The 26,880-nt window shown below is 49.1% G+C and overlaps 10 protein-coding genes across 10 annotated transcripts; 2 read left to right on the top strand and 8 right to left on the bottom strand.

The window, feature by feature from the left end:
• Positions 1–1,452: 1,452 nt before the first annotated feature.
• On the bottom strand, positions 1,453–2,913 carry N7519_006688 (uncharacterized protein; the record flags this gene model as incomplete). The annotated part of the gene is made up of 2 exons (XM_057293464.1): positions 1,453–1,895; positions 1,962–2,913. The coding sequence occupies 2 exons, from the start codon at positions 2,911–2,913 to the stop codon at positions 1,453–1,455; spliced, it is 1,395 nt and encodes a 464-aa protein (XP_057148275.1).
• A 782-nt stretch (positions 2,914–3,695) lies between these two features.
• Positions 3,696–6,064, bottom strand: N7519_006687 (anaphase promoting complex subunit CDC16; the record flags this gene model as incomplete). The annotated part of the gene is made up of 3 exons (XM_057293463.1): positions 3,696–4,460; positions 4,483–5,906; positions 5,968–6,064. The coding sequence occupies 3 exons, from the start codon at positions 6,062–6,064 to the stop codon at positions 3,696–3,698; spliced, it is 2,286 nt and encodes a 761-aa protein (XP_057148274.1).
• An 827-nt stretch (positions 6,065–6,891) lies between these two features.
• N7519_006686 (Saf4/Yju2 family protein) lies at positions 6,892–7,799 on the top strand (the record flags this gene model as incomplete). Its single annotated transcript, XM_057293462.1, has 2 exons — positions 6,892–7,192; positions 7,255–7,799. The coding sequence occupies 2 exons, from the start codon at positions 6,892–6,894 to the stop codon at positions 7,797–7,799; spliced, it is 846 nt and encodes a 281-aa protein (XP_057148273.1).
• Positions 7,800–8,388: 589 nt separating this feature from the next.
• On the bottom strand, positions 8,389–10,055 carry xanG (cytochrome P450 monooxygenase xanG; the record flags this gene model as incomplete). Its single annotated transcript, XM_057293461.1, has 3 exons — positions 8,389–8,448; positions 8,502–9,371; positions 9,462–10,055. The coding sequence occupies 3 exons, from the start codon at positions 10,053–10,055 to the stop codon at positions 8,389–8,391; spliced, it is 1,524 nt and encodes a 507-aa protein (XP_057148272.1).
• An 821-nt stretch (positions 10,056–10,876) lies between these two features.
• N7519_006684 (DUF4149 domain-containing protein) lies at positions 10,877–11,504 on the bottom strand (the record flags this gene model as incomplete). The annotated part of the gene is made up of 3 exons (XM_057293460.1): positions 10,877–11,040; positions 11,100–11,370; positions 11,418–11,504. 3 exons carry the CDS (start codon positions 11,502–11,504, stop codon positions 10,877–10,879), a joined length of 522 nt encoding a protein of 173 aa, XP_057148271.1.
• Positions 11,505–13,296: 1,792 nt separating this feature from the next.
• On the top strand, positions 13,297–14,341 carry xanC (transcription factor xanC; the record flags this gene model as incomplete). Its single annotated transcript, XM_057293459.1, has 3 exons — positions 13,297–13,408; positions 13,459–13,932; positions 13,989–14,341. 3 exons carry the CDS (start codon positions 13,297–13,299, stop codon positions 14,339–14,341), a joined length of 939 nt encoding a protein of 312 aa, XP_057148270.1.
• Positions 14,342–14,947: 606 nt separating this feature from the next.
• xanB (isocyanide synthase xanB) lies at positions 14,948–17,087 on the bottom strand (the record flags this gene model as incomplete). Its single annotated transcript, XM_057293458.1, has 2 exons — positions 14,948–16,473; positions 16,526–17,087. 2 exons carry the CDS (start codon positions 17,085–17,087, stop codon positions 14,948–14,950), a joined length of 2,088 nt encoding a protein of 695 aa, XP_057148269.1.
• Positions 17,088–18,192: 1,105 nt separating this feature from the next.
• xanA (isonitrile hydratase-like protein xanA) lies at positions 18,193–18,901 on the bottom strand (the record flags this gene model as incomplete). The annotated part of the gene is given in 2 exon segments (XM_057293457.1): positions 18,193–18,609; positions 18,623–18,901. The coding sequence occupies 2 exon segments, from the start codon at positions 18,899–18,901 to the stop codon at positions 18,193–18,195; spliced, it is 696 nt and encodes a 231-aa protein (XP_057148268.1).
• Positions 18,902–20,235: 1,334 nt separating this feature from the next.
• On the bottom strand, positions 20,236–22,853 carry N7519_006680 (putative C6 transcription factor; the record flags this gene model as incomplete). Its single annotated transcript, XM_057293456.1, has 4 exons — positions 20,236–21,337; positions 21,391–21,616; positions 21,670–21,929; positions 21,997–22,853. 4 exons carry the CDS (start codon positions 22,851–22,853, stop codon positions 20,236–20,238), a joined length of 2,445 nt encoding a protein of 814 aa, XP_057148267.1.
• Positions 22,854–24,955: 2,102 nt separating this feature from the next.
• N7519_006679 (uncharacterized protein) lies at positions 24,956–26,705 on the bottom strand (the record flags this gene model as incomplete). The annotated part of the gene is made up of 4 exons (XM_057293455.1): positions 24,956–25,519; positions 25,736–26,024; positions 26,078–26,188; positions 26,257–26,705. The coding sequence occupies 4 exons, from the start codon at positions 26,703–26,705 to the stop codon at positions 24,956–24,958; spliced, it is 1,413 nt and encodes a 470-aa protein (XP_057148266.1).
• Positions 26,706–26,880: the final 175 nt, after the last annotated feature.

The raw sequence follows: 26,880 nt of genomic DNA, 5'->3' as shown, positions 1-26,880 counted from the left end.
AAGGTCCGTTCCGACAGAAATCTGGGAAAACGCTGCTGATTTCTTGGCGAGCATTTCTGCTTGCGCTCGAGTATCTTCGCACTTCATGAAGGACGCAACTTGCTCATTGCTTCCCACCAAGCTTCTAGGTGAAAAGATGAAAGTTGATGTTTGATTCCAAAGTCGACGTCTCGGCTTTGGTGACTTGTGTCTACACCAGCATCTTTTGGCTGATTGGTAGTCTCTCAAAATGTCACGGCCTCTAATAAGTTGTAGGGGTCTGTCACCCGCGGCAAATTGATGATGGCACTTGACATATGCCCGTTCGAGTTCGTTGAGTGTATGCCAGATATCGCAGCCAAAAGTGCGAAGCTCGTAGGGCAACGTGTTTGATGGGCTGCAAAAGCAGAAAGCAAGTGAAGCAAGAGTCGGCGGTCCTTTGAAGAAGAACTGCGGAAGGATACGCGGGGAGACTCTTGGCTTTGGCGATTTGGCGGGCAAAGTAAACGAGGATCTTCCAGCAAACGAGTATCTCCTTGGCATCAAAGTGAAAAGGGATGTAGGTGGGCAGGAGTCAGGTTAAAGGGCAGATACGTATCTCATGTGAGATGAAAAGGGCAAAAGGAAGTTGGGTTGAACGAGGATTAAATAGTGGTGGGTAAGAGTGAGAAGTGAGGTAGACGATGTCTCGTTTGTTTGTCAGTGTAGGATACGAAGACATCGATAGTTATGTTGTAACAGTTCCTGTGTTTGTAGGCGCTGTATGGTAGCCTTTTGACGATTCCGGCCCAAGTCGCCATATTGAAGCGAAGCGATTCACATTTGCTTGACGAGTTCGCCCAGTAGTGAATCGAGATAAGAGCCAGCTGAGTTTCTGAAATAAGAGAGAAGTGAGAGGTAGTAGACAAGTAGGAAGTAGGAGAGAGGCAGAGGTAGGAGAGATATAGAGTAGAAGAGAGGTAGTACCTAGTGAGGGAAGAGAGAGAGGAGAGAAGTAGGGGAGAAGTAGGATTATTATTGTTGTGTTGTGCCTCTATGACCTCCTATGCGTAGAAAGGCGTAAAAGAACATCCAAGACGATGTCACCCGGATGATTTATAGCTTGAATATCTGCGAATCTCACGGCAGACATGTTTGGGAGTGGCTTGAATGCTTTCATCAACGGGTAGGTTGACGGATCCGCCAAAGAGACCTAGTTCAGTCCTGACTTGACTCTATATAACTCATCTTCATCATACGCAGCTACCGAGTTATCAATGTTGGAAAAGTTCGAAGCCGAATGAATTGCACTGTTGCGTAAAGTCCATAAAGCCGAGACAACTGATGCGATGCCAAGGAAACAAGTGACCCACCAGAAGTCACGTGGTGAAAAACGCCTTCTATAAAAAGAAATCAGATCTATCCTGACTTCACAAGATGTTAGGTATTAACACATTATTGTATATAGTCTGCCGTATCCTCGTTGCGTATCCTTTACAATATAGCCTGCCATTGTTCAGTGATAGCAGCTTCGAATTCGTACATCTTCACGCTCTCCAGAAGCACAAATGATTCGTATCGAAGCCCTCGTTCGCGGCCCTTACGTTCGGACCACTGCTCGACGGTTCCATTCCACACATCGGCGTAGCCATCGAACAGTGATCGCCAGTAGCAAGCTTCAGCGGCAGGGGTCAGATACCGCTCACGGAAGGTCGTCACGCTGTTGTTGGCGATGCGCTTCGCGGCTTCCGTATTGCTGACTAGGGGCTCCATCTTTTCAGATAAGTCGCTGAAATCACGCTCGACTTCGACGTAGTTTTGGTTGGGACCATCTGATATTAACAGATAGTGGTGATGTTGGATGAACTGGAGTTTGTGTGCGACGACGACCGAATTGCAGGCCTGTCGGTATTTTAATGAAGCCGAGTAAGAGCGACCTAGGTAGTTGTCAGTTGGGTGTTCCCAAGTTGTAATGAAAAGCAAAAAAAAAAAGGCAGACTCACCTTCAACATGCGCAATAAACATATAACGGCAATGATCTTCCATCTTCAGCACATTAGAGCCCGTGTTCCAATCGACCTGCTTGACATCACCCCACGATTTGCCTCTAGCGGCCTCCATCAACGCGCGTCGCAATTTCGGCGCAAAACTGGGCTTGCCCCGCCAGACCAACTGTGGCCTCTTCTCTGACCAAGGAATATCCATGTGTTTGATTCGTTCCACAACCTGGTCGTATGGCCCTATATAATTGTCCTTGTTGTCCCAGGCCCAGAAACTGAAATCCGGCATAAGCCAGACCCCTTCTTCGGAGGGCGTGCGCGAAAAGACCCAGACCGGCCATTCTGAGTTGGTCACATCGTTGACCTTATCTTCCACCGAGAAAACAAATTCAAAGTCGGGTCTCGAAGCTCGTTCCGGGTCGGCGGCCAGCGCACGGTGGATTGAGCTCAATGTCCCCAGGATTTTCCGTCGGTGATCCTCGCCCTTGGGCCGGGTCGTGACCACGTATAATTGGCCACCGGAGATAAATGCGCGCGCCATACCATGTTGGATCGGAATGGCGTCCAGTTCTACCGATGATAAGCGACCGTGCGAAGACCAAAATTTGCCACCGCGCGCGACATCCTCAAATAACCCGGGGAAGGCAGCTTTACACTGGCTCTTGTTGAGGGTCTCATTGCGACCGTCACGAGTATATTCGAAGGTCCAAGCGGGGGAGCTGTTTGTTTGTAGACCGGGTTCCGGGCAGGTAAGGCAGGTCGAGCATTGGAAGGTAGTGGAGGATTCACAGGCGCAGTGCCCGGCGGGGATTAACTGAGTGAGAATGGGGTGAATGTATTCTCGATCGGAGTTCATGCCAAACCAAATGACGATGATGGCGCTGAAGCTAACGGCGGTTATGACGCACAGAAGCGACAAGCCGCGTCGCGGGCGAATCGGAAAGGAGGCTGTCATGATGAAGATCCAGACTGGCACGGCATGGTCTGGGAGTTGGAGGTCTCTATAGAGTTGTCTTGAAAGAATAAAGAGTCTTAAAAGAGTCAAGAAGAGAAAGGCAAGGGGGGCCGATCAACCCTGAAACAAGCCCCCCCAAAAATGGTAGTGATGAGCAACTATGGACGCGCAAGTTTGGACGATCGCCCCTAAAACGCCCCCAAAATCCCTGTAAGCCTCAACAGTGGGGTGTTGTCATTCTCTTTTTTTTTGTTTTTTGGTTTCTTTGAAACAGCGTTATTGGGGTTTTCTGATTGGTTTAATATAATTAGATTGGTTGGATAGGAACAATCCTCCGAGATGTAAGAAAAGAGAACACTAAGATAAAGAGACAAGACGGAAAATGCCACACAAAGTCACGGTGGACCCTTTTTTTTTCCGTTCTGGGGAAGCTTGTTGATCATATTTTGGGGGCCATGTGGGTGGTTTAGACGGCATACAATATACACATCATATGTCCTAAGGTTTGGATCGACACCACTTGCCCTGAATATCTAATATCTAATAGACGAGAAACACTAAAAGAAATAGTCTTAAAGGCTAGAAAGTCAGAGGACTTTGATGATCATTTCCAGTCCATCAGGCTAGATACTATAAGCACTGTCTCTAACAATGTCTGCTTGATCGTCTAGTATGCCATTAACCAATTGCCCAACAGCCAATTTTCCCTGGCAACAGAAACGCCCACTGGAATGCATGGAAGATAACGCAAAATTTCAACTTGGGAGGATTCAAAAGCCCCATCATTGTCCAGAATGACTTCGCCCATGTCGTATCCCTCGGCGACCATTAGATGGAGCAGGCGTCTGATTGGCATCCATATCCGGGGTAGCAGGTATTGCTGGTCGACGTTGTCGGCTGTGTCGCACACGGCCGAGAGCTCGGCGTAATAGCCCGTCAGCTTCGTCGTCAAGATCCATTTCAACCTTTTCATCTTCGGCCGCGGGCGTGGCGACCTGGGCCATCTCCTCCGTCCAGCCTTCCACAAAGGGCTCCTGACGCCCACGTCGTCGAGACATCTCTTCTGGGGGGACTCGCTCTTTGCCCTTGTGTTCACGAGATCGAGTAGATCCCCGGCGCTTGGAGGAGGCTGCGCTAGCTTCTCGCATACTCTCCTCGAAAGTCGTGCGGTCCTTTTGTCGCCCCTCCATGGCCCAGAGCTCGAGTGCACGAGAAAGTAATGTACCGGCCACACCCGCACCTCCGGCTGCATCGCCGCCGCCACTCGCTCCCAGTACACGTACAGCCTCATGCAGGGCAGTCACCGCGTCCGTGGTTCTTCCCAGCTCCAGTAATACAAGGCCACGAGATGTATGAAGAGAACCGATCAGCCCCCGATCTTCGTAGCCCCCGACCCCAGATGCGGTAGCGATCGCCGCTGAACCGCCCGTCCCACCACCCAGAAATGGTGAGTAGCCCATGCTGCTCCCTCCTGCCCCCCACACGGAGACATTCATCAAATTCACGAAGCGACTCCGACAGGCGGCCCATGCGACGGTAGGCATGACCTAGGTTCGCACGTGTAGCCACCCAGGCACTGGGTTCGCAGTGGAGAGAAGTAGCTAAAGCCAGTGCTTGCCCAAACAACCCGATGGCGTCGCTAAGATTATTCTGGTGGTAAAAGACAACCCCAAGCTCGTTAAGGACCAGTGGGTCCCCGCCAACGGCGGAGACAATCCCTGAAGGATTAGCTGGGAGGGAAGGCACAGAGCCGGGGGCAGCTCCAGTTGACATAGCGTGAGCGGCACATAGATATTCGTGCGCCAGAGACATGTTGTTGAGGGCGAGATGTTGCATTCCTAGGAAGAGTTGGGGAAGATGGCTGCCCTGGAAAAGTCGAGCAGCCGTGCTATACGCCGCGATAGCTTGGTCATGTTCGCCCTCTGCGGCAAAGGTATGCGCAAACCCAATCCAAGCCGGGGCCGAATGTGGATCTAGCAGTGACGCCTTCGAGAAGAAGCGCCGCGCCTCAGCCACCTTCGATACTGACAGATAGTAGACTCCAATTGCCAGGTATGTGTAAGGCTCCTCCGGAGAATGATCCGCGAGCATGTGGGAGAGTAGGAATAGGGCATTCGTGGCACCGGTCTCGTAAAGACAAGCCAAGTGGAGTGGATAAATGGCTGGGGCATGGCCAAGGTTGTTCTGTGCCGGGATGCTGGGATTTGTAGACGGCAGGTCGGTTGATTGCGAGGTGGAGAGAATAGAGGAAGTCAATTCCAGAGCTTCTGCAAACCGACATTGCGTATACAAAGCTTCGGCGCGGGATAAAAGGATATCGGGATTCTCTGCAAGATTATAATGGGTGGATAGGGTTTCAGTGGCGTCGGAGAGTATGGTAGGGGAGGAGTATTTGGATAGGCGGGTCGTGTAAAGCATCTTCGTAAAGTGGGCGGCTTCTTGTGCCATCATGGGATCTGGGGATGAGACGGAATCAAAGTCTAATGATTCCAGGAATTCCAATTCCTCCGTCGGGGACATTAGAGAGTTCTTCATGAGCTGGTCGAATGCTTCAAAACACTGCACGTCAATCCGCACGGCATCCTTGTAACAGTCTCGGGCACGATCAAATGCATTCTGCTTGGCGAAGCAAAGCCCCCGTAAATAGCACATGGCGGCTTCGAATCGTACATTGTTCGCATCCTCACGTTCTCGCTCCTCGGCTCGGTCGCTGCGGGGAGTCGCGCTCTTCCCATTGCGCAGTGTCACATGGCTTTGGTGCTGGATCTTGCGCCGGGTGTGGTTATTTCGGATGAGGTCCGTGGGGTTGTGTTCACCAAGAATAGAGAGAGCTTGTTCGAATTGGTTCTGTTTGATGTAGCAGTGTGCAGCAAGATAGCGGCAGGCTGTGCTTCGAGAGACGAGATCCTTGCGGGAGAGAAGAGCTAGGGCGCGCGTGAAGTTGTTATTTGAAAAATGTACTTGAGCCAGCCAAAACGCGTCGGAGTCACTGTCTTTACCAGCAAGTCAGTATCCCTTGTACTGTTGAATGTGCATCATGCTTGCAGTCCTTACTGGTAAGCGCCAGGACTTTGTCCCCAATGTAGATTGCGGAATCATGCTGGCCACGGTTTAACGCGTCCTGCCGCCAGGAGCGTAGAAATCTTTCCATATCGACGGGTGAAAATCAAGGAAGGGGATTTAAAAAGAGAACATGGATATTCCCGTTTAGAATCCGGAGATATCCAAGCAATGCAAGTCGCAACTTTCGCATGAGCGGGTCCTTGCCCTCCAGGGCTATTTTGAACCAAACAGCGGCCCGTGCGTACTTGTGAATTGATGTACGAATGTACGCAGTAGGGGGATTATAGTGGGTTAAGAAAATATGCCATCTATAATCAAAGGCTATTCGAATATACCTACATATGTAGGTACTATGCAATCACGAAACACGTAGCTCAAGTTACCAGTATATAGGCCGATTCTATCTCGACGTCACGTGACTACGTACTTTGATGTCATCCCAAGCCCTAAAGCATCCAAGTCATTAGGTATACTTTGCATAGTTCTATTCTAATTATATAGAATCACTGTAGGATCACATATTTAAACGTAGTCTTGGTTCAAATGTTTCTACTAGGAGGAAATGGATAGTTCATACCTAGGTAGATATACTACCTTTTGTATTGTCTGGGCTCGCACCTTCCTTGTATGATGTGGGCATGCGCCTTCCAATTCCGTCAGATAGGATCCAGGGCTGTTGTAGGGGGCCTACCTAGGTACACCGGAAAATGACGACGCTTTATCGCGAACCGATATCCCGTTATCGAACTTATCGCGTTATCGGCAACCTCGACAATCCCGCTTATCGGCCTTATCGAGGGTCACGTGATGGTCGAAATGAGACCAAAAGATAAGGACAAGGTGAGATCTCATCTACCTCTCTTCCTCTTTTCCTCTACAACCACATCTCCTTTCGCCACCCAAAACACAGGCAATATGGCTGAGCGAAAGGTTTTATCCAAGTATTACCCGCCGGATTTCGATCCCTCGGCAATCGCGAGCTCGTCCAAGCGCTCTCGTAAGGATGGCAAAGCTGAGTCGAAGCTCTCCGCGAGCCGTCTCATGACACCCTTCTCGATGAAGTGTACTCACTGCGGCGAGTTCATCCCTAAGGGTCGCAAGTTCAACGCCCGCAAGCAGACCCTGGACGAGCGGTACCTGTCCATTCCAATCTACCGGTTCCATATCCGTTGCACTCGATGCAGCGGCGAGATCACCTTCCGCACTGATCCCAAGAGTAAGTTTGAAAATAATGCCGCTACCACCTCGCTGTATAAAAGAAACTAATTCCATTATTAGACAATGACTACCAGTGCGAGCGCGGCGCAAAGCGCAACTTCGAAGTTTGGCGCGACGAGACGGATGAGAAGTACAACGACGAGACTGAGGAGCAGACCCTCGACCGACTCGAGAGGGAGCACGGCGCAAAGGAAGAGCAGCTGGAACGCGACAAGATGGCTGAACTCGAAGACAAGATGCTCGACTCCAAGCGCGAGATGCAAATTGCCGACGCCCTTGACGAAATCCGGACCCGCAATGCGCGCATCGAGCGCAACGAGGCCCGTGCCGACGACGCCGCCATCGCTACTGTTCAGGAGAAGATCGACGAGGACACCCTTCGAGCCGAGAGGGAGGCTGCCGAGGACGCGGAGGCTCTTCGTCAGTTCAGGGCCAAGCAGCATGCCGCCAAGCAGGCCAAGCTGGATGAAGAGATTGCAGAATTCGAACGTCGTCGCAACGCCCCGCCCGATACGTCGTCCTGGCTGAAGGCCGCCGCGGAGCGACGCGCCGCGCTGAAAGCCAAAAAGCTGCAGCGACAGCAGCGCATCTACCCCAAGCCATGATCCGATGTTTTTCTTCTTTTCCTGTTGGGAACCCGAGGGGAATCCCATCAGCGCGACGATATCCGGGCCCAGCGTAGGCGTTCTTTTTTTCTTGCAAATGATACTGAGGATACGATATTTCTTTTTTCTCTCTAATTGATCTTTTCTACCAGCTGTACTAGCAGTAGCCCCCTTATCTTGTTCTACCAGGAACGTAAGCCCGTAATTCTACTTGCCTTGGTGTCAACACCATAATTTGACCACTGGAACCACTGGAAAGGCGTTGTTATTGGCTCGTTTCTATCGTGACGGCTCTGGGATTTCGTTTCTAAATATGTCCTTACTTTAGTACTGACTTGTTTCTTTATCATCTACATAGTCAAGCCTTATATATAAACTCGTTCGTCTAAATCTTCGAAACATCTACGGATATGATACGAGAGTTACCTTGGACAAATTGGACAATCTAGTAATTTGATGATGTCCAGATTTCTCTGATCATATCAAGTGCTTCCTCTCATTCTAGTTGCTCATTCTAGCGCTTTGTTCCATGTCAACCAGCCCATCTGAAACCAAGCATCGAGCATCCATCAACCGGCACTCAGTCTATTCACGAAGACCCCAACTCGGTCAAGATAACCCGACAGCCCAGCGGCGCTAGAATCCCACCCTGTACAGATCAGCATCCATCGTCAAAGCCCAGGAAAAGAAAGAACAACATACCGGTGTCATCTTCAACCGATATTCCGGATCAACAACCCACCTCACCCTCCCCAGCAAAACAAACAGCAAAATCTTCACCTGCAACAACGCAAATCCCTGCCCAAGACACTTCCGCTTATGCGCATTAAACGGGATATACGTTCCACGAACCGTCTCCCGCCGAAACCGTCCCTGCATCTCCTCCACCGTCTCCCCCCACCTCTCAGCCCGGAACTCGCGCGCATTCTCACCCCATACATCCGGGTTACTATGCACGGCCCATGCATTCCACCCCACAAACGTCCCCTTCGAAATGGGAAGTTCACCACCCAGCAGCGCAGGCTGCAACGCAACCCGGTTAATGAGCTGACAGACAGGCGGGAAGAGACGAAGTAGCTCCAGCACCACGGCCGTCAGGTAGGGGAGGCTGTTGATGATTTCCTGGGATGGATTCGGGTGTGTCTTGGCTGTAGCGAGGATCTCCTCCCGTAGTCGATCTTGGATGTCGACTCGTGTGCCCAGTTGCCAGAACATGGATGTTACCAGTTGCTGGGCGTTTTCGTGGGCTGTTAGGAAGGTTATCTTTAGATTATCGCGGAATTGTTTCTCGGTTATTCGGCCCGATGTGTATGCTTCGCCTAGCATGTGTGAGACCATTTCTTCTGATTGGGTTGGTTTGTCCTGTATGCGTTTGTGCAGCATTGCCATTATCATTGTGTAGAGTCGGTTGTCAAATTCGTGCATTATGTTGTAGGCCCGTTTGCGGGATGGGAGGAGCCAGGGGAAGTGGTCGAGATCCGGGAAGCTGAAGTACATTGGTTTGAAGAGGGTTGCTTTGATGATGGATTGGAGGGCTTCGATTCGGACGGCGCCGTTTGGTTGGCCCAGACTCTAGTGTTTGTTAGGTTTTCAGCTGCGGCATTGGGGGATTGATGGTCGTTGCTGAGAGGCTAAGACCAGGACGAGGTTGATACTCGATACCTTGAAATCCAAGTCCAGGAAGTTCTCGCCCATCACATCCACAGCCCATTTCTGTACATCTGCCATGACCAGAATACCTTTATCCGATCCAGTCACCTTCTGCAGTTCGATCAGAATGTCCACCAACTTCCTCGACTGCTTCAGTAAAGACGTCGTCTCGAAAACCTTCTTCTGCAACCCGGCCTTCATAATCCCAGTATAAAGCTTCCAATTCTCGCCATGCGCATTGATGATGTTATCGCCGACTAGCGTCGCAATCACAGCGTGTGGGATCTTCTTCTGGCTTCCGGCTTTCGAATATATCTGTTCATTGCGGAACATATCGGTCAACCAATCTGGTCGTGAGACGAGTACACTCCATCGTCCAGCGAACCAGACTAGCACGGCGCCGTGTTTCTCTAGTGGAGCCCTAAACCATCGTTTGTAGATCTCGTCTTGGCCCATAGAGGACCAGAGACTAAGGATTGAGACGTAGATCGGAATTCTAGGGAGGTTTGGGAGTGATCGTGGGACGTGGAGGTACCAGATTAGGAAGAAGAGGGGTGCGAGGAGGAGGGTTAGGAGCGTGGAGAGGAATATGGAGGGTAAGGTCATGTTGTAGGTTTGATGGATTTGGTGGAAACCGGAATTGAGGAGGTTAGGAAAGGAATCTGTTACTCTCTTGCTGGTACTATATAGCGAGTTGGGTGTCTACCTGGCGCTCTGTGCCTTAATGCATCTGGTGTCAGCGGAAGTCAACATGGCTCCGCTGATGTCACACTGTCCACCGTGACTTTCTTGCTCAAAGTTATGCTGTATGTTACTATTAGGTGGCTTCGGTTCTGAGGTATGACTTGGTATACTGGGTTTGAAATGTGGTGGTTGTTCGCGCAATGTTTCTGGGTAGTGAGAGGTATACATTGAAGGGTGCCGAACTTAAAAAAGTGCTCAAACTTGTTCCTTGATTTTGTCATCGAGGTCAAGGAGATCTTAGTGGTCTCCAAATGACCAAGCGTGTAAGTTGTAGTCCCATATACAGTGGTGATGTCCGCCCACAGACCAAGGTTATAGTTATGTGACTTTTGGAGACGACTTGGGCACAAGGCGTGGGCTAATAGTCGCTTTGTCTGAGTGCTTCCCTATTAGAAATCATGTCCTCATTCGGCATGGGAGCAACACTAGATCGAATAGTATTCGGGTCATCTACAATATAGAACTCAATCTTTAGGTAGTCTGATATCATTCAACGGAGAAAGATATTTCCCGTCTTAGATACGGGGATCAGGTTATTTTCAGAAAAAGAGAGTTGAGATGTATATTGAAAGCAAAATGATATCAAGAGTCAAAAGGAAATATGACATGAACACATCATTCTCGAACCTGTGACTACAGTCACATATGTACCAGAGTTATGCGAGGTAGACGATAGGCGTTGTCTAGAGTCCTGCTGAAAGAGTAGCAGACAGGGAGAATCCGTAAAATACAGTAGCTATCATGGCGATAGCATTCAAATGGATGGCCATTGCGTGATTTCGCGAAAAGGTTCGGTTAGCACGGTGCACCTTTGACCCATCTGAGTCAGCATCTGTGTTCTCGCTCTCTGTGGGTAAAATGAATGTTAGCCGTATAGTCAAATGAGACGGATCAAGGTAAACCCACCCTGTAGTGCCCTCCTGACCAACGTCGCAGTCGTCGTCCGAGGCCCATAGATGAACCAATTCAGACATCCGGTCAAACCGGCGACAGCAAGAGGGGCCACACTCCATGGGTCTTGTACCAGTGATAAGATACTGTACGGTGGGTGTGTTGCGGCCGTCAGGGCTGTGAGTCCGACTTGCGTCCCGAAGTAGACGGGGAAAAGGCGCTTTTGGAGGATGATGAACTCCTTCATTGGTAAGGCTTGGTAACATATTTTTGTGTTGATAAAGCTCTGGAGATGGTTAGCGTTGCTTGTCTCTTCGGGGACAGAAGCCGTACCTGATAGAGCTCTGTTCCGAGGAGAGCCCCGTAGGAGAGAAGATGATATGGGAGGAGATTCCCCACTGTGTTGAGAAAAGACTCCATCCTGTCAAGCTAGTCTGATGGTAGAATGAGTCTTGATGTAAGTGGGAGAGGAGAAGATGGTAGAGTTGGAGAGTTGGAGAGAGTTGTGGTACTATTTGGGGGTGGCTCGGCTGTCAACGGAATCCTTGGCTGCTTACTGGCTGAGATGTCGAGCAACGCTGTCAAGGCTGAAGGACGTTGGTTTTGATTCTCTTTGCTTAGATGGTTGCTCAGAATGTACATTGATTGGCTGTGGTCGCATTCATACTGATATTGGCTTATTTTCCATATAATCTACTATAACGCGAGACTATACGCTGGATTGCTGCACAATCTGCTTTCTATTGCAAGACGGTCTCCATGCAGATAGAAAACACGAATCACTTGGAAAAACACCACTGCATGCAGTTACACAAAGAGATTTGCGTTCCAGAATACAATCCAGCGACAAACCAAACCGGATCTTCCGTCCCTACGGCTGGATCTCCCATGCATATATCCCGGGAGGATGGAAGACCGGTCACAGTGGAACATAGAAGTGTCCTAGGTTCATGAAAGAAGTTCATGGACACTATAAGCTGTTAAACGGAGGATAGAAAATCAGCCCATCTATGACGCCACGGCATAAGTGGCTTCTCTAGGAGGCTCCCAGTACCATAGAATTGGACGCTTGAACGGATTGAGAACAATTGAGAAGGTAATTCAAAATTGGAATTGTAATGTGACCTTCCTTAAACCCAGAATACGAGATGGTATAAGATAACTAGCGGTTTGGGTCAAGCCCGGAGTATATCCAGCGTGAGTTCATTCTTCTTGCAGGATCGAGGGGGTCATGGCCCGCCATGTCTTATTTTTAGACTTCAGATTGGACCTTGTGCTAGTGTACTAGCCTCACAGCTGGTAGTCTGTTACCATAGCCCTGGCCTCCCTGTCTTTCTATGAGCTGTTGATGAGTCTGGCCTGGCGACAGATAAAGCCCAATGGGAGCTCATCTGTCTGGTTGGTCCTCAGCTTGAACACAAGATCATGGCAATTGCCCTTGCCACGTGGATCCCGTGTAATCAGGTAGGATACAGGCTGAATACGGAGATGTCCGAATCTACAAGACGGTACTTTCATGCAAACATTTGATATGAAGTATAAGTAGGCGGAGATAATCGTCCAAAGTACCGGGGCAAAGTATGTTACCGCTGAGGGAAAAGGTAGGACGGTCTTGCCACGTCAAGGGGCCTAAAACAAAGTTGCTGGGCTCCGACACAGTCTTTAAGCCCTCGAGCTGGATCAGAGCTGAGGGTTTCATGGGCTGTCCTGAATCCCAGACGGTTGGAAAGGAATGAGAGTCTTCAGGGCGTCGCCATGTCCATGCACATGTCCAAGCCGGGGATAGCCTCTGATTACACCCCTCGTACGACCATCCTGAAACCTTCGCCCAGAATGCCCAATTCTGCACAAGAGCCTTGTCCCCATGGAGTCGAGAAGCTGAGAAAGGTAGGTAGTTTGACATGGCCAGACCCAACATCATCACGCGGCTGAAAAGGCAGAGAGTGAACCAGTGGCTTTCAGACCGAATCACTGATCACCGAAGATCCGTTGTACAGACTGCGTCACACAGTGAGGTCAGGCGAAATTTTCCCTCGTGGGCGCACGGCCGGTATAAAGGAAAGAGAGGCTGACAATGGATCTTTTGCTCTTGAGTTTCCGCCCTTAACTCTTGGAAACTTGAAATCTCTGCTGATGGAATTTGCATAAGATATGCAACATCCTCGGCCTTGAAAATATCCCCCAAGACTATAGCACGACAATCTCCCTCAAGATGAAGATAGAAGATCAATCTACGAGCCCCAAGGACGAGGATATCCTCAGCCAAACGCAAGATCCGTTGGAAAGAAGGAGATTGCAGAATCGCCTTTCTCAAAGAAACCACCGTAAGACATTTCCCAAACAGAGAAGACAACCCCGAAACTGACAGAACCAGGCCGCAAGATCAGGGAACGCATTGCAAAGCTTCAAGAGCGCGTTATCGCCAACGAACTGAGAGCCGCAGCTGCTCTCAATGGATGGGATCAACCATATAACCCCTCACTGTTCCCAAGGCCTCACTCATCTTCGGAGAATGAGCTCGGGTTAGCCTCGCGAGATGTCTCCCCTTTCATCCCAGACCAATGTACTTCATTCATGCCGCCATATCCTCCATTCTCGCAACCATGGCCAAACGACTTGAACACATTCCCACACGGATATCCAGGCGATCTATCCCAATTCACTGGAGTCACCGAAGCAAGTCCAATATCTCCTGCAACGACGGCACCAGCACACAACGGCATGTCACCACCTACCTCCGGTCTTGGTGGGGATACATATCAGGAAATGATAGGTACCCCAGACTCCTTGATGCCAGACTCCCTGTCTACATCAGCGCCCAATCAGCCGCTGTACTACGTTGCAACCGGTCAGTACTCTAACTACCTGGTATAGGTATCACGTGAACCAACTGACAAGAAGTAGAAGAGGCATTGCCGCAGATCATCCAAGTCATCAACACCATGTCTCCCCAATACAAAGTCATTGTTCTGGTTCCTCCCGAGTCCCCTGCATCGGCTTCTATGGCTTCGTTCCCTTCACCGACCTCTCCCTACGGCGCTGGCCATAACGGGTCGGATCATGGTGTTGCAGCACAGCAGCCTACCTCACAAAATCTGGCTTGCCTTTGTTATCCTCAGAATATTCACTCTGGTGCTCCTGCGCACTGCGGTTCACGGCCATGGATGGGTGCAGGGTCATATGGGCAAATTTGTCCTTTACACAAGACGGCCAATTCAGTCCACCCGAGGGGAGCTTTTCCTGTTAGGATGGTGTGAGTCTGGTGTTGCTGTATATAAAGATAGAGGTGGTAGAGTAGGGGTCTACAGTGGGATATACACAAGGGCATGGATAAATTGTGCATATATCACGATCTCTACTGTCTAGAAAACACTGTTTCTAGCCGTTTCGACTTTGGATATTGATAGCCAGGGTCTCAATAGCGGCCTGGAAGAGATAAGGTATTAGGTTGACCATATAAACGAGGATGCTTTGATGTATACTAATGACCTTAACTAGATTGAATTGGGCCTCGTAAAGAAAATAACCGAATAAGGTAGAAAATGAGATTAGTAAATACAATCTTTACTCCATGTCCACACAATTGGGCAGACTAAAGGAGCAAAAAGGAAATAATCAGGGTTGGGTTGATGTACGACTAACCAAGCACGGAAGATATTCAAAGATACCAGACAAATCTATTGAATATGGCATTGAAGACTTGTGTACTTGCATCAAAATACTGAGCAATTTCACACCAGATAAGCCAAATATATGAGAAAGAAAACGAGTGACCGAGGTCTGACAGAAACGAAGGACAGAAACGAAGGACAGAAAACACAGAAGACAAGGTCAAAAATCAAAAGCCAAGAGACCTGAACATCTCAGTCACAGTGAATTCGCCACAGCTCCCGATCACAGTCACTGATGTATCCAGTGCGAGTATGCAGCATGGCCGTGTTATCACTAATCAGCAGATCACCCTTCTCCCAAGCAAAGCGAAGACAAACTCTATAGTCATATATGATGCGATCGACAACCTTAACCAGCTCATTATCATCATTCTCAATTGTAACATCACAAGTCGAGAACTTGGTCTTGGTCGAGTCCCACGGCTGATGCCAGCGTAGACACGGCAGTCCAGAGACAGGATGTCTCACGATCAAGCGCAGGTTCTTGAGCTTCGCGTCCCAGAACCCATCGTTATCCATAGCCCAGGTAACCTTTTCAAGACGCTCTGCGGTCCACGGGAGAGGCAGGTACCGGAAGAACAGTCTCGAGCTCGCAAACAAGGTGTACCCATTTCCCTTCGGCGCAGTGGCGGGACAAGTGAAGAACTGATAGCCCGGCGGGTGTTGGACTTTCTTCTTCTCGCCCGTTTCTGGCTCGGTGATCTCGTCGAATTTGAACATCCCGTCGAAATGCATCGGCATGGCCTCGTTCGAGGTCACGTTGTTGCCCATCTTATCCGAGCGGCCGTTGTCCCGGACTTTTTGGATTATGCCGAAGCTCCATGGAAGAATATTGCCGAGCTCTTCTCCCTTCTTGACGTAGAGTCCTTCTTCTAGCGTCTCGGAAAATCCACGCAGGACAATTGGTGACATGCCGTTCGATAGTTGGCGGACCTTTTTCATGGGGATGGAGCGGATGGACGGTGGTGGATTGACATTGTCGATATCGGCGGGGCGGATGATGAGTCCGCAGGGATAGAGATGCTCGAACTTGACGGACAGGCCGTCCTCGGTCCAGTCGAACAGACTTGTTTTCTCGCGGAAGAAATACGGTTGTCCGTTCTTATAGATTAGGTCGTGCGTGTCGCGTACGTCTTCGGCGTGCACGGTGCGATACGAACCGTCCAGTCCGACTGCCACAGATGAGTGCCAAGGTGTGAAACCCAGTGCGCCTCGGATTTGTGGAATAAGCGAGACGGAAAGTTTCTTCTCGCCTGCGGACTCGTGGATAGACAGTCGGACGTAGTCTTTGCGGTTGGCTCTAATGGCTGCCGCGAACATCTTGCCCCGAATGATCATCTGCCGTGCCGTGTCGGCGATCTGGGCTTGCCGAGCGCGTTTTGACATGGTTTTGTCCTTGTCTTCCAGATGCGCTAGATCCTTGGTCAAAAACTTGATGTAACCGCGATATGTCAGGCACGTATCATTGTCGGTTTTGATAGCCTCCGTCGCGTCGAAGCTCGGGTCAGCGAAGGTGTACATCAGTTCTCGACGGAGGCAACTAGCGTGAGCCAGATATTTTGCCTTTGCAGCCTCTGGAGTTGTAGATGGGAACCATGGATGCTCGAGAAGTTCGAAAAGACGAATGAATTTGACATGATGGAGCTCTTTCTCGATGGCCATTTTTCGCAGGGTCTCTCCATAGTCCCAAACGGTTTCATCGGGGACGCCCAGAATGTCTGGTCAATGTCAGTATTGAATAGTTATGAAGATCGATTTCATTTTTCTTACCATTGTATACAAGTCCATCCGAACTGATGTAGACATCGGCACCAGGAGCGTATACTTCGCCGATGTTTTGGCAAAGTCCGTTCAAATGGGCCAAGGCCAACTCTTCGCCAAAGTCGGGCATGTTGCCCAGCACTTTATTGCGCGCATTAGGTGACTTGAAAGGAAATGCGGGCAAGATCATCCGGATTGGCTCTTGTCTGACGATCTGCTCCAGGACAACTGGAACAAAAGACTCGAAGCCCTTCCAGGAAATACCCGCCTTCTCATAGTCAACACCGTAACTTTCGATAATCTTCAATACCTCCATGGTCTTCGAATCATCCTCAGATAGAGTATGCGAGCCCTCAGAGACGAGGGATCCGTTGAGCCCATTTTGTTGTTTGATGCCATTGCCGTTTGAGGTAATAGCCGGATCGGCACTGTCATATCCAGGCTTAACCTCCACAGTCTCGATACTGACTTTCTGATTGGCCATTCCATTATCGAAGGAGGAAATTCCATTCCCGAGCTTGGGGTGGAATGTAGTGGGAACAATTTCAGCACCCGGTGCCAAGGCAACCATTGTGACTCGAAGGGAAATGTATGCTGCCAACGGAGATACTCGGAGACAGGCACTGTTCTACCCAGAGACTGTATAAGGAAGAAGCCTGAATGAGAAGTAACCGGATTGGTCTCACTTTAGTCCTGAGGAAATAGAGATGTGTTTTATCCAGAACCAGATGGTGCTATATAACCAGCATCAGCCAGAACACTGACGTCGGGACAGGAAATCTGGAAAGTTCAACCCTCCGTTCCGATGACTGTAACTCCTGATGCGGACTAAGAAGTCGAGTCTTAGGTTCAACCTAGGGCATCCCAGGCTCGAATGGCCATCACCCTGTACAACTTGGGGGTATGTCTTCCTACTATACTTCACCTTATGAATGAGGTCATGGTGGAGGAGATTTGTTAGAGAGCCTTGGTCAACTTAGTAAAAGGCTTGAGGTTGAATCCTGAGCAGGTTGAATCCTGAATCTGGGAAGTTAAAACCCAGAAAGCTTCACTTATCCTTTCGGTAGTGTCAGCACAGCTCGCGTAGAACAGAACCGAATGAGGTGGCTTGAGGGATATTCCCAGAGTAAATGTGAAAACCCCTCGGTTATTCATTCGTATCTGATGACTAGGTATGCATCCATGTTTCAGATTCCATTGGACAAGTGAAAGAGTTGTGCCTATATATCAACGAGAGTAGAAGGCTGATCTCGGGATCCCTGGCAACCCGCCAATGCTGGGAAGCGAACAAAACCTAACTGGGTCATCCTATGCAGATTCAAGACACATGTAACCCATTGTGACTTAGTCCGCTGGAATCTGAGCGGTAACTTTGGTCCGATCCACAAGGCAGAAGGGAAGTGACTCTATGGTATCTTGGCCGTTGATTAACCGTGAGATGTAAGATAATGAGCCCAACAGTGAGACACTCCGAAGCTGAGGCGATTAAGGCATGTTTATTTGCAGGATTTCTACCGTGAGATGTACATTGGGTCTACACGATCAAATAATAGTACAACTAGAGAAGTATATATTGTCTAATTGCCAAGCGCACGTGTTGTGATACCTCTTCTGTTGTGTTCCGATTCCACGGCTGTGCTTGATCAGCAATATAGCATGACCGCTTGGCATGCAGCTCACTCTTTGATCTCATGCCAATCATACTCCATGACCCGAGTGATAAATGCCGCCATGTCAGGTGTTGTCAATTGACTAACAAGGTAGCATGTGGCGTCCAAGCCTGAGCTTACTCCTCCCGCCGTGAGGAGTTGAACACCGCCACCCTTCAACAGACCCCCATCAAGATATCGCTTGTGCATTACAGTCGTCGTAGGCTCACCCGGAGCATTAAAACGAGCACAAACATCTCGAAGTCTGTCAAGCGCATGGTGGTGGGTCGTCACAGTCATTCCGCCGAGTACACCTGCGGCCCCTAGCAGAAAAGCGCCGGTGCAAACCGACAGCAAAACCCGGGTGCCTGATGACGCATCTGCAGGAAGCGCTGCAAACTTGCGAATCAAGCCAAGCTCCGGTGTGTTGGTTTCGATTAATGGCTGCACAACTGACGGGGGGGCCACCTGGGATGACTAGGAGATGAAAGTCTGAAATTTGATCGATTGCGTCTGGCAAAAGCAGGTCTCCGTGAACTGTAAGCGAATTCGCAGCACGAATCGCAGGGCTGCAAGCGACGGTTTTGATTTCGAACATTCTGTCGGGTCTTTCTGGGTTTCGGTTGTGCGAGACATGGGATAGTACCTCGATCGGCCCCGCGAAGTCGAGGATGTCTACGCCGGGAAATAGGAGGACCCCGACTTTGTAGTACTTGTTGGAAGATTCGGGAGACATAATTGCGATGATAGATTGCGATCTGGTCTTGCGAGGGGTACAGAGGTAGATGTCATAGATGTCTTTATGGTGGAAAAGTGAGAGAGATAAATAATAGCAGTGAGATTCCTCGAGCTGATTCTGGGTTTTGCTTGAAAGAAATCAGGCTGAGGTGCATTTTACCTCGGGGCGTTTCTGACTCTGCTGACTCCGAAAATAACTGCCCAGGTGCCTTTGTACTACGCTGATCTCCGCATTCCCCGATTCGACGGTTGGAGGGTGTAAGTCCAATAATATCGACAGTTGGTGTTGGGAATTAAGCTGTCTAGGATGTTAGTGAAGCCCGATGTGTAATGATCTCACATTGATCTCATGAGCTACCTAGGGAGATAAAGATTAAAGCGATAGAACTTTCAAGAATCCAATACAATGAGAAAGATGGAGAGAAATATAAAAAGTTGCCTTAGGCATGGTACTTTCTTCGATGTCCCTCCTCAGTTTCAATTAATAGATCCTAGGCATCTGGCCATATCTTCAACCGGTCTTAATATATACCTAGATCCCAGAACGCCAGCATCCCCCTGGGTCAACTCGATACTTCATCGTCCTACTTTACCTCGATTTATGGCTATGGAGAGTGGCGCTCAAGAAAGCTCCCTGATGTCTTTGTCTGGTGAGATGGGGATATACTCGAGTGATACAAGTCACAGAAGAGACAACTAAGATAGGAATGGTGCACTTCAACTACCATGGTTTAGCAAGAATAAACTGAAGCTATTAGGACGTGTCAGATCCATCGATGGTCTCCTTTGTAGTTCATAATCGAAGTCCCGACCTTGTCAACTTCCTACCTAAGTAGAACCTTGAGGTTAGGGCTAATATTAGTCATGATATAGTTACCCCAGGGGGCGTCCACCGGTCAGGTCTCTGGGCATATGGGCTCACTCTGGCTCCCCGCTATTCAGACGGTGAGGAGACCACGGAGCTAAATGCGAATCCCGGTGTATAAGGGGGAAATGACATGAGTTGACTAAAGAATGAAGCAATTCTACTCCAAGCCTCGTAGGGCGATGGCGTTTTTGCGTGAGTATTGGGCTACGGTAAGCATATTAGACCCGAGGTATCGCGATCTAAGATTCTGTAAAAGAGATTATACACATGATAATGTCCAACAGCGCATATCACACTGGAGAACCCATTCAGTTCGTAAAAACCGCCTCCCTCCCGGCAAATTTAAGGAAATAAAGTTGCAAAAATTAAAGACAATCATGGGTGGGCCATAAACTCCGGCGCCGCGCTGAAGAAAAACAATGGGAGAACTAAACGCTTTTCGGGGGACAGAACGCCTCCGATCCCTAGCCCCACAGGGGTGGATGAATATACTCTGCTGCACGATCCATTATATTCGGCATCGTCCATTCGCCGCTATGAGAGCTTTCTGGCGTAGGGGGCGGGAGAGAACCAGCACTGGGGGTCATGTTTGCCTGCCCAGGAACAAGTGTTCCCATAGACGCGGAGGCCGGGTTGAGGTTAGGATTAGAGCTGGAGTACGCGGGTGTATCATTCCGTCCCATCCGAGGACGCGTGGATCCACGCGGATTCCCAACTGCAGCAAGGAGCTTTTGCAAAGCACGATGTGTCTTCGCTAGCGACTTGGCCCATTGCGTTTGTGTATCAGGGGGTATCCCAGCCGGAGAAGTTGGATCCACCGCAGGAGCGATGGGACCTGGGGCATTCGTGGTGCCCGTGATTGGGTCGTAAGTGCCGAGGGGTTGGGGTGGCGAGGTCATACTGGCCACTGTGGGGCCCTCATTGGAATCATATGCACGTTCCGTGCTTGCCTTCTGGGCGATGATGCCTTCGAGTGAATGGAGAAGATTCCACACATTCGGGTCCGCTTTCGCCTCATCAATGACAGCAAGCAAGAATGCGGAGCTGATCGCCCGCTGCAATAAGATCCAAGAACGAGCTGCGTGGGAGCTGATGTTGTGCATTTCAATATATGCTTCAACAGTCGTCATCAGATTCATCACGCAATTTTCGCGCATGCTGGCTGCGTTGGCATCACTCAAATCAGCCATGGGTTTGAGCGCTGGCCGGCAGAGCTCAGAGGCGAAATAAGAAGAATGCAATTTTAATACAACTCGCTCCAGATGTTGCGTGGGTGTGGAACAACTCATTGCGTCTCGCAGGTATGGCTTTGCCTCTACCATGATCTTCTGAATGCGGTCCTTGTATGTTTGTATGCTTTCCACACTTATCTGTGCGTGTGGACTCAGCATGCGAATGCGGACAACCTCTAACGCAAGAGAAATGACACGAGAGAGAGTCTCAAAATAGGATAGATCACCAGGTTGGGCGCCATCCCTATAAGCGATATCTGGCTGGCTCACTGCAGTGGTGGAAGGCCGATCGTAGGAGAGCGAAAAATGGCTGTCTTGCCATGCCATGGACCACCTATTCATGTTAGCACACATACTTTCTGGTTATGATGGGGAAAAGTTTCCTACCAAACGTGTCGTCGGCGGTATCGTTCAGGTGCCGAAAATCGACTGGACTCCACATGGAGGCCAAGCGCCAAGCCCATGCGAAGTGTCATGCCAAGCAAGACATAAGAAATTCCAGGATTCATGTTGTATGACAAGACGTTTCCGATCACAAGGAGAGTTTGAATTGCCTCAATGGTCGGTTGGGAGAGGAAATTTGTCATGCGGAGGCACTGGTAGGAGCAGCACACTATTTTGAGTGTTAGCCAACGACTCGTAGAATCCCTGGTGTGGATCACATACCATAGACTTGCGAGGTCAATTCCCTTTCCTTGCTCCCATAATCGGATGACTGGCATCCTGAGGCAAGGATAGCGAACAGTAGTCCCAAGTACGCAATGCTCACGCCGAAAGGCTTTTGTGCTTGATCTGCATCAGCCAGGTACTCGCCACCGATAGAGGCTCTTGTCCCCAGTAGAAGCTCGAGAGTGTTCTCAAACTCAAAGATGTCCTCTAAAACAGGATATATGGCTCCCGAGATGTCCCTGTAGTAGTAGAATAACCTATAGCGAGAAAGCAAAGTTAGCACAAACAATCCCAATCGGAAGTTCGACTTAAAGGACTACCCACTCTCTACACTGTTGATCACTGGGAAGAGCACTACAGACAGCAGTTACATCAAACGTTGACATATCGGATGACCATAGATCAACAAATGGATATGTCGCAGACTCATTGTCCAAACCAAGCTTGGGTAGTATCCCTCCTTCCAAAAGGGCTTGAAGCTGATCAGACCCGGACTGATTGTTCAGAATATAAGCCAGAACAGATCGCGATCCCAGATGCACAGTGCCTTTGCCTAGAGTATTAGCAGCGTGGATGCCCTCGCGTTCCGGTGAGGCACCCTTGGAACGGGAACCCGCATCGACACTCTGCACGCTTCGGGTGTCCATGGAGGTTGGGAGACCGTCTTCCGCCCTCTCCAGCCCAACTCGAAGGGAGGAAATAGTAGACTCCATTTCCTGCAATCTATTGCGCACATTATCCCATTCCTCGCGAGCGATTGAAACACGACCACCACCTGTGGCAGGCACGCTCCGTCGGCTCAAGGTTGGCTCATGTTTCACTTCCGCTGGGGCTTCGTCGTATGCATATGTGGTTGAATATTCAGGCACGGGCGCCGCTGATGCACTGGAGCCAGCGCTCTCTTGAAAAGCTTGCGATCGTTTTTTGGAAGGGCGTTCGTAGGAGCAAAGATCTGCATGGTCGCGCTTAACGCATCCGTCACACGGCAGATTGCGATCGCATTTAACCTTGCGCGCATGGCATGGATAGCAGGCTTTGGGCTCACGAGCCTTGCGCTTCGTGCGGATGATCGCGTCTACCTGAGACTGCGGCAAATCGGAGACTGGTCTGTTGGGCGCTGCAGCCATGTCGGAGGCTACAGAGGGCGAGAATGAAGTTGATGGTGGGTAAGGCGATGTCATTCTGACTCGAAGGAAAAAAAATTGTCTCCAGCACAATATATCCTAAGTCGGTCTTGAAGTTGTCGGATGTCGGCCTATACAGCAGTGTTTCATTCGGTCATTGGCAGCATGGAGGTGAAGGAGCGGAAGCGGTTTGGGAATGAGTGATTTCAACACATTGGCGACAGGTATAGCTCCATAAATTCATTAGTTAAACCAGAGCAGCACGTTAGGCTATGAAAGCTTTGAAATTGCACGCGATTTGTTCAAAGAAGCTGGGATTAAGCGCCGGCACAATACTACAGGGGCACGTGATGTGGGGCGTCCAAATGCGGAATAAAGCCCTACGTCAGTATTGTCTATGGGAATCGACTCGGTATAATTTCGACATGGGATATTTAGTAGAAGATATTCTATATAGCTTGTAAGAATTTGGATTCTTCCTGCCTTCTCGCCACGTAGTGGATATATACAGTCAAATTCAAGCACTGTCACTTATCGCGTAACATCGTGAGTGGCCTAAGTATCCGTATGTGTCGATCGAGATGATAAAATGGAACAACATCAATTATCGGCAAGCCTAGGGCAATCAAGGACTGCCTCGAAATACTATATAACTAAATTGGCAGTACAGACAGTACCCAGGGTATTAGTACGCCCTGTTCGAGCATCCATAGATGACGGTATATATATTTGTAGCAAGGCAGCATAAGAAATGACCAAGAGAAGAATAACACCTTCGAGCAGACAGTCTAATTTGTACAATGATCATTGTTCTGCTATTATTAATGTACACCTGGTCTTCACCTAACTATCAGTCTGTTTATATCTTCCACTTCTCCTTTCACTTCACCTTACACTCTTGACGCCTCTTTTTCCCACAACTATCTACCTACTTTTGCGCTTTTTACGCCACACAACTCCATATTATAGTTACTAGAGTTGTTATAGTCTAAAGCTGACTCCTACTGTTGACAAAAACCAATCGCTTCTTCGCCCTTTGTGATTTATCTTGATGGGCTAAGTAACAATCGATGAGGGAGGATCCGATCCCAGCACCACATATATCTATGTACTCCATGCCCACTAGTACTGTTGACTTCTAAGATTGCTGTTGCCAGCTTAAGTCCCGTTACGTGTAAATTGGTCAATTGAAAGTGCGGTTTATAGGGATCATTGTACTTTTCGCTCCATTTATAGGCGTCTAAAGGGTCATCCAAAGAGGCGTCCAAGAGGCATCATTTTTCCACCGTGCGGAACGAACGGCACATTGTCCCGCCTAACATATTATATTGAACTTGTCTTTAATGTAATTGGCAGACTAAACCTAGGTAGGCGTCTATTATGGGTCCTGTAGATGAACGTGAGGGGACTTTTTCCATAAATGATTGGTCTATTGTAAATAGTCTGGTATGATCTCGGCAAGTCCTACCGCATCTAGCCAGGACACGACAGAGCTCTACGGGCTATGTTGCAGTTGATTTGCAGCTATAAATCGATTTGTTGTGCGGTGTACCCGGTATTATGTAGCCCTTTCCAGGGGATTTCCAAGCCCCTATTAATACAACTATAGCTTAAGGAGAACCCGGTAAGTGATCTTGAGTATTTCGACCATACCAGGTGCTGATTCCGCGATGCATTATTGGTTTGTTAGGTCCACGGGCGTTCTGAAATGCTTGGCTAACTGTGCCAAGCGCTCAGCATACAGTGACACCTCTTAAATTTCAGCACCCCGTCAGCTACCGCCTTCCTAAAGTAACGTACCGCCTACTTAAATAGTTATACCGCCCATCTCTTCGTCCTTTTGATTGGTAGATTAAGATTGGCAGAATAAGGGGTGTTGAAACTTAGGAGGTGTCACTGTACTTTTACTGTGTTGATCATCTTTTTCAAATAAAACCGCATATGTCTTTGACATTATTACACACTCAATGGCTTGTTTCATCAAATCGCACATAAACTCGGAATTGATGTTGGAGATATCTGGGGAGATTATGATGTCAAAAGCGGATTATCCCGATGTTTATAGAAGTAATAAGACGCCATTCACCTTCTCGTAGCTGCTTGAAAATAAAAACAAGAGAGTATTTCAAGAATATCAGATGACGACATGACCTTTTGTCCTATGGTGCTCTCCGGGGCATCTTTAGATGTAACACAGGTGCAGGCTCTGCATCATCTCCAGGAGCTCCACTAGGCAGCACGGAGGTTCCGCCGCCTGGCCCTAGGGGCATTTTGCCGATATTGTGAGCTGGACCGCTTCGAGAACTTCCTGTATCAGGTATAACGCGGATAATGTCAGGGTGGTTGGACGCAATATACATCTTGTCATTGTTGCGCGGGGCTGACGCTGTGTATAGCAGTTGCCGTAGTGGGCCGTCCAATCTGTAATCACCTGTGCCACACCAACCTCGTGATACCTCACATTGGATTCTGACCCATCTCGTCAGCCGCCTTCTTTCAGTATCCAGTATGGTAACTTCAACTTCGACCACCGGACTAGTCATAGTGCTGCCATCGGCTATAACTGAAGTGTTTAGCCCCATGATCGGGGGTTCAACATTCGATGTTCCCATAATATTTTGAATATCACCCTCATATAGTGTCATCATGGATGCCCCGGTGTCATAAACAAATTCAAGCTCTGCGTACCACCTTGTACCGGGGACGCGAATGGCAATCTCGTACTAAGAACAAATCAGAATGGGTCAAATGGGGACATCTGGAGTCTTTCGGGGGCATACACTGCGAACAAATTTTCCATTGGGCGGGAGTAGTCCGGCTAATGAAATCGCCACTAGTGAGTGTCCAGGTCCCAGCCCAACCAGCTATTTGCGAACCTTTTGTATTATTATGACTGTCTAGAAGAAGAAAAAAAGAAACGGACTTCAAGGGCAACTCACTCCTTCCATCCAAAATCCGGTTTTACCAGAATGATGCGCATTGAGGACCTCGAATTCATCCCAACTGAACGGTCTTGGCTCACACAATTGCACACCTTCAAACCAATAAGTGACCAATCCTATGTTCCAATGAAGCCTTCCTTCGCGGTAAGCCTGCAGCAACGCCCGCACATTAGGGAGCTGATTGAAGTTGTCCGAGCTTTGTAGCTCAACTTCAATGTTTCTCAAGACTTCCAAGCGCTTGAGGACAGCCAAACTATGGTTCCCAGGTTCTGATGCGACCAATGCACTGTGGGACATTCGATCAGCAACTCATCTGTTAAGGGCAGTAATTTCTCTTACTTTCGCTTGGCCTGAGAGATTTTCAATCCCTTCAGCCGGTGTTCAAATATGTGAGGCATGATATTCTCTTTGATTCTCACGTGGCATCTTTCAATTTGTGCATCGATATCACTGCGCCATACCCATTAGTATGGGGTCAAATGAGTGGTGGATAGACACAGATGACACCGCCAACTTACTCTCGGTCAAGATCCGGTTCAGTCATGCTCCAGCCTGGAGGCAATTTCTCAGGATCTATCAGGGGACTGGATTGTCGTGGCCATGGCTTCCTTTTCGCCCGTGCTGGTGCGGCTGGCGATTTGAATCGACCGACGTACGACGTAGCAAGATCCGGAAGCAGCGTATCAATTGTAAAATTTTCGTCCCTTGGGACGTCACTGATCAGATCGTTCGCGGATGGCACATACTCGGCTTGTACTTCGCCGGGCTGTCCTTGCGCGGCTTGGCGTTTCTTTGCCTTTGTCTCCTCCGATACCTTTCGGCGTTTCCTTCCCTTCTGTGGATTGAATTCCACCGGTGATTTTGATTGTGATTTTGCCTTCCTTGCGGGCATGACTCTGGTGGGCTTTTCCTCAACCACATGACCCTTTCTCTTTGATCTAGTCAATGCCGTAGTTGTAGTTCCCATTTTGAATACGGAGAGCTTGCTGCAGCCAGGTTATGGGCAATGCTTAGCAATAATATGAGAAATGATTCAATGTTTTAGAAAAAGCGAAGATTGAGAGAACGGTGCGTTTTTCTTATAGCTCGAATGCAAAACGGCGGACACGTAGGAACAAAGACAGACTTCGACAATCTTTCGC

This window comes from Penicillium mononematosum (genome assembly GCF_028829835.1).
Source record: "Penicillium mononematosum strain IBT 11891 chromosome Unknown utg000003l:1.0-8172316.0:1.0-8177699.0, whole genome shotgun sequence".
In the NCBI taxonomy this organism is placed as follows: domain Eukaryota; kingdom Fungi; phylum Ascomycota; class Eurotiomycetes; order Eurotiales; family Aspergillaceae; genus Penicillium; species Penicillium mononematosum.
Note: the sequence above shows the minus strand (reverse complement) of the source record. Positions and strands in the feature narration are given on the sequence as shown.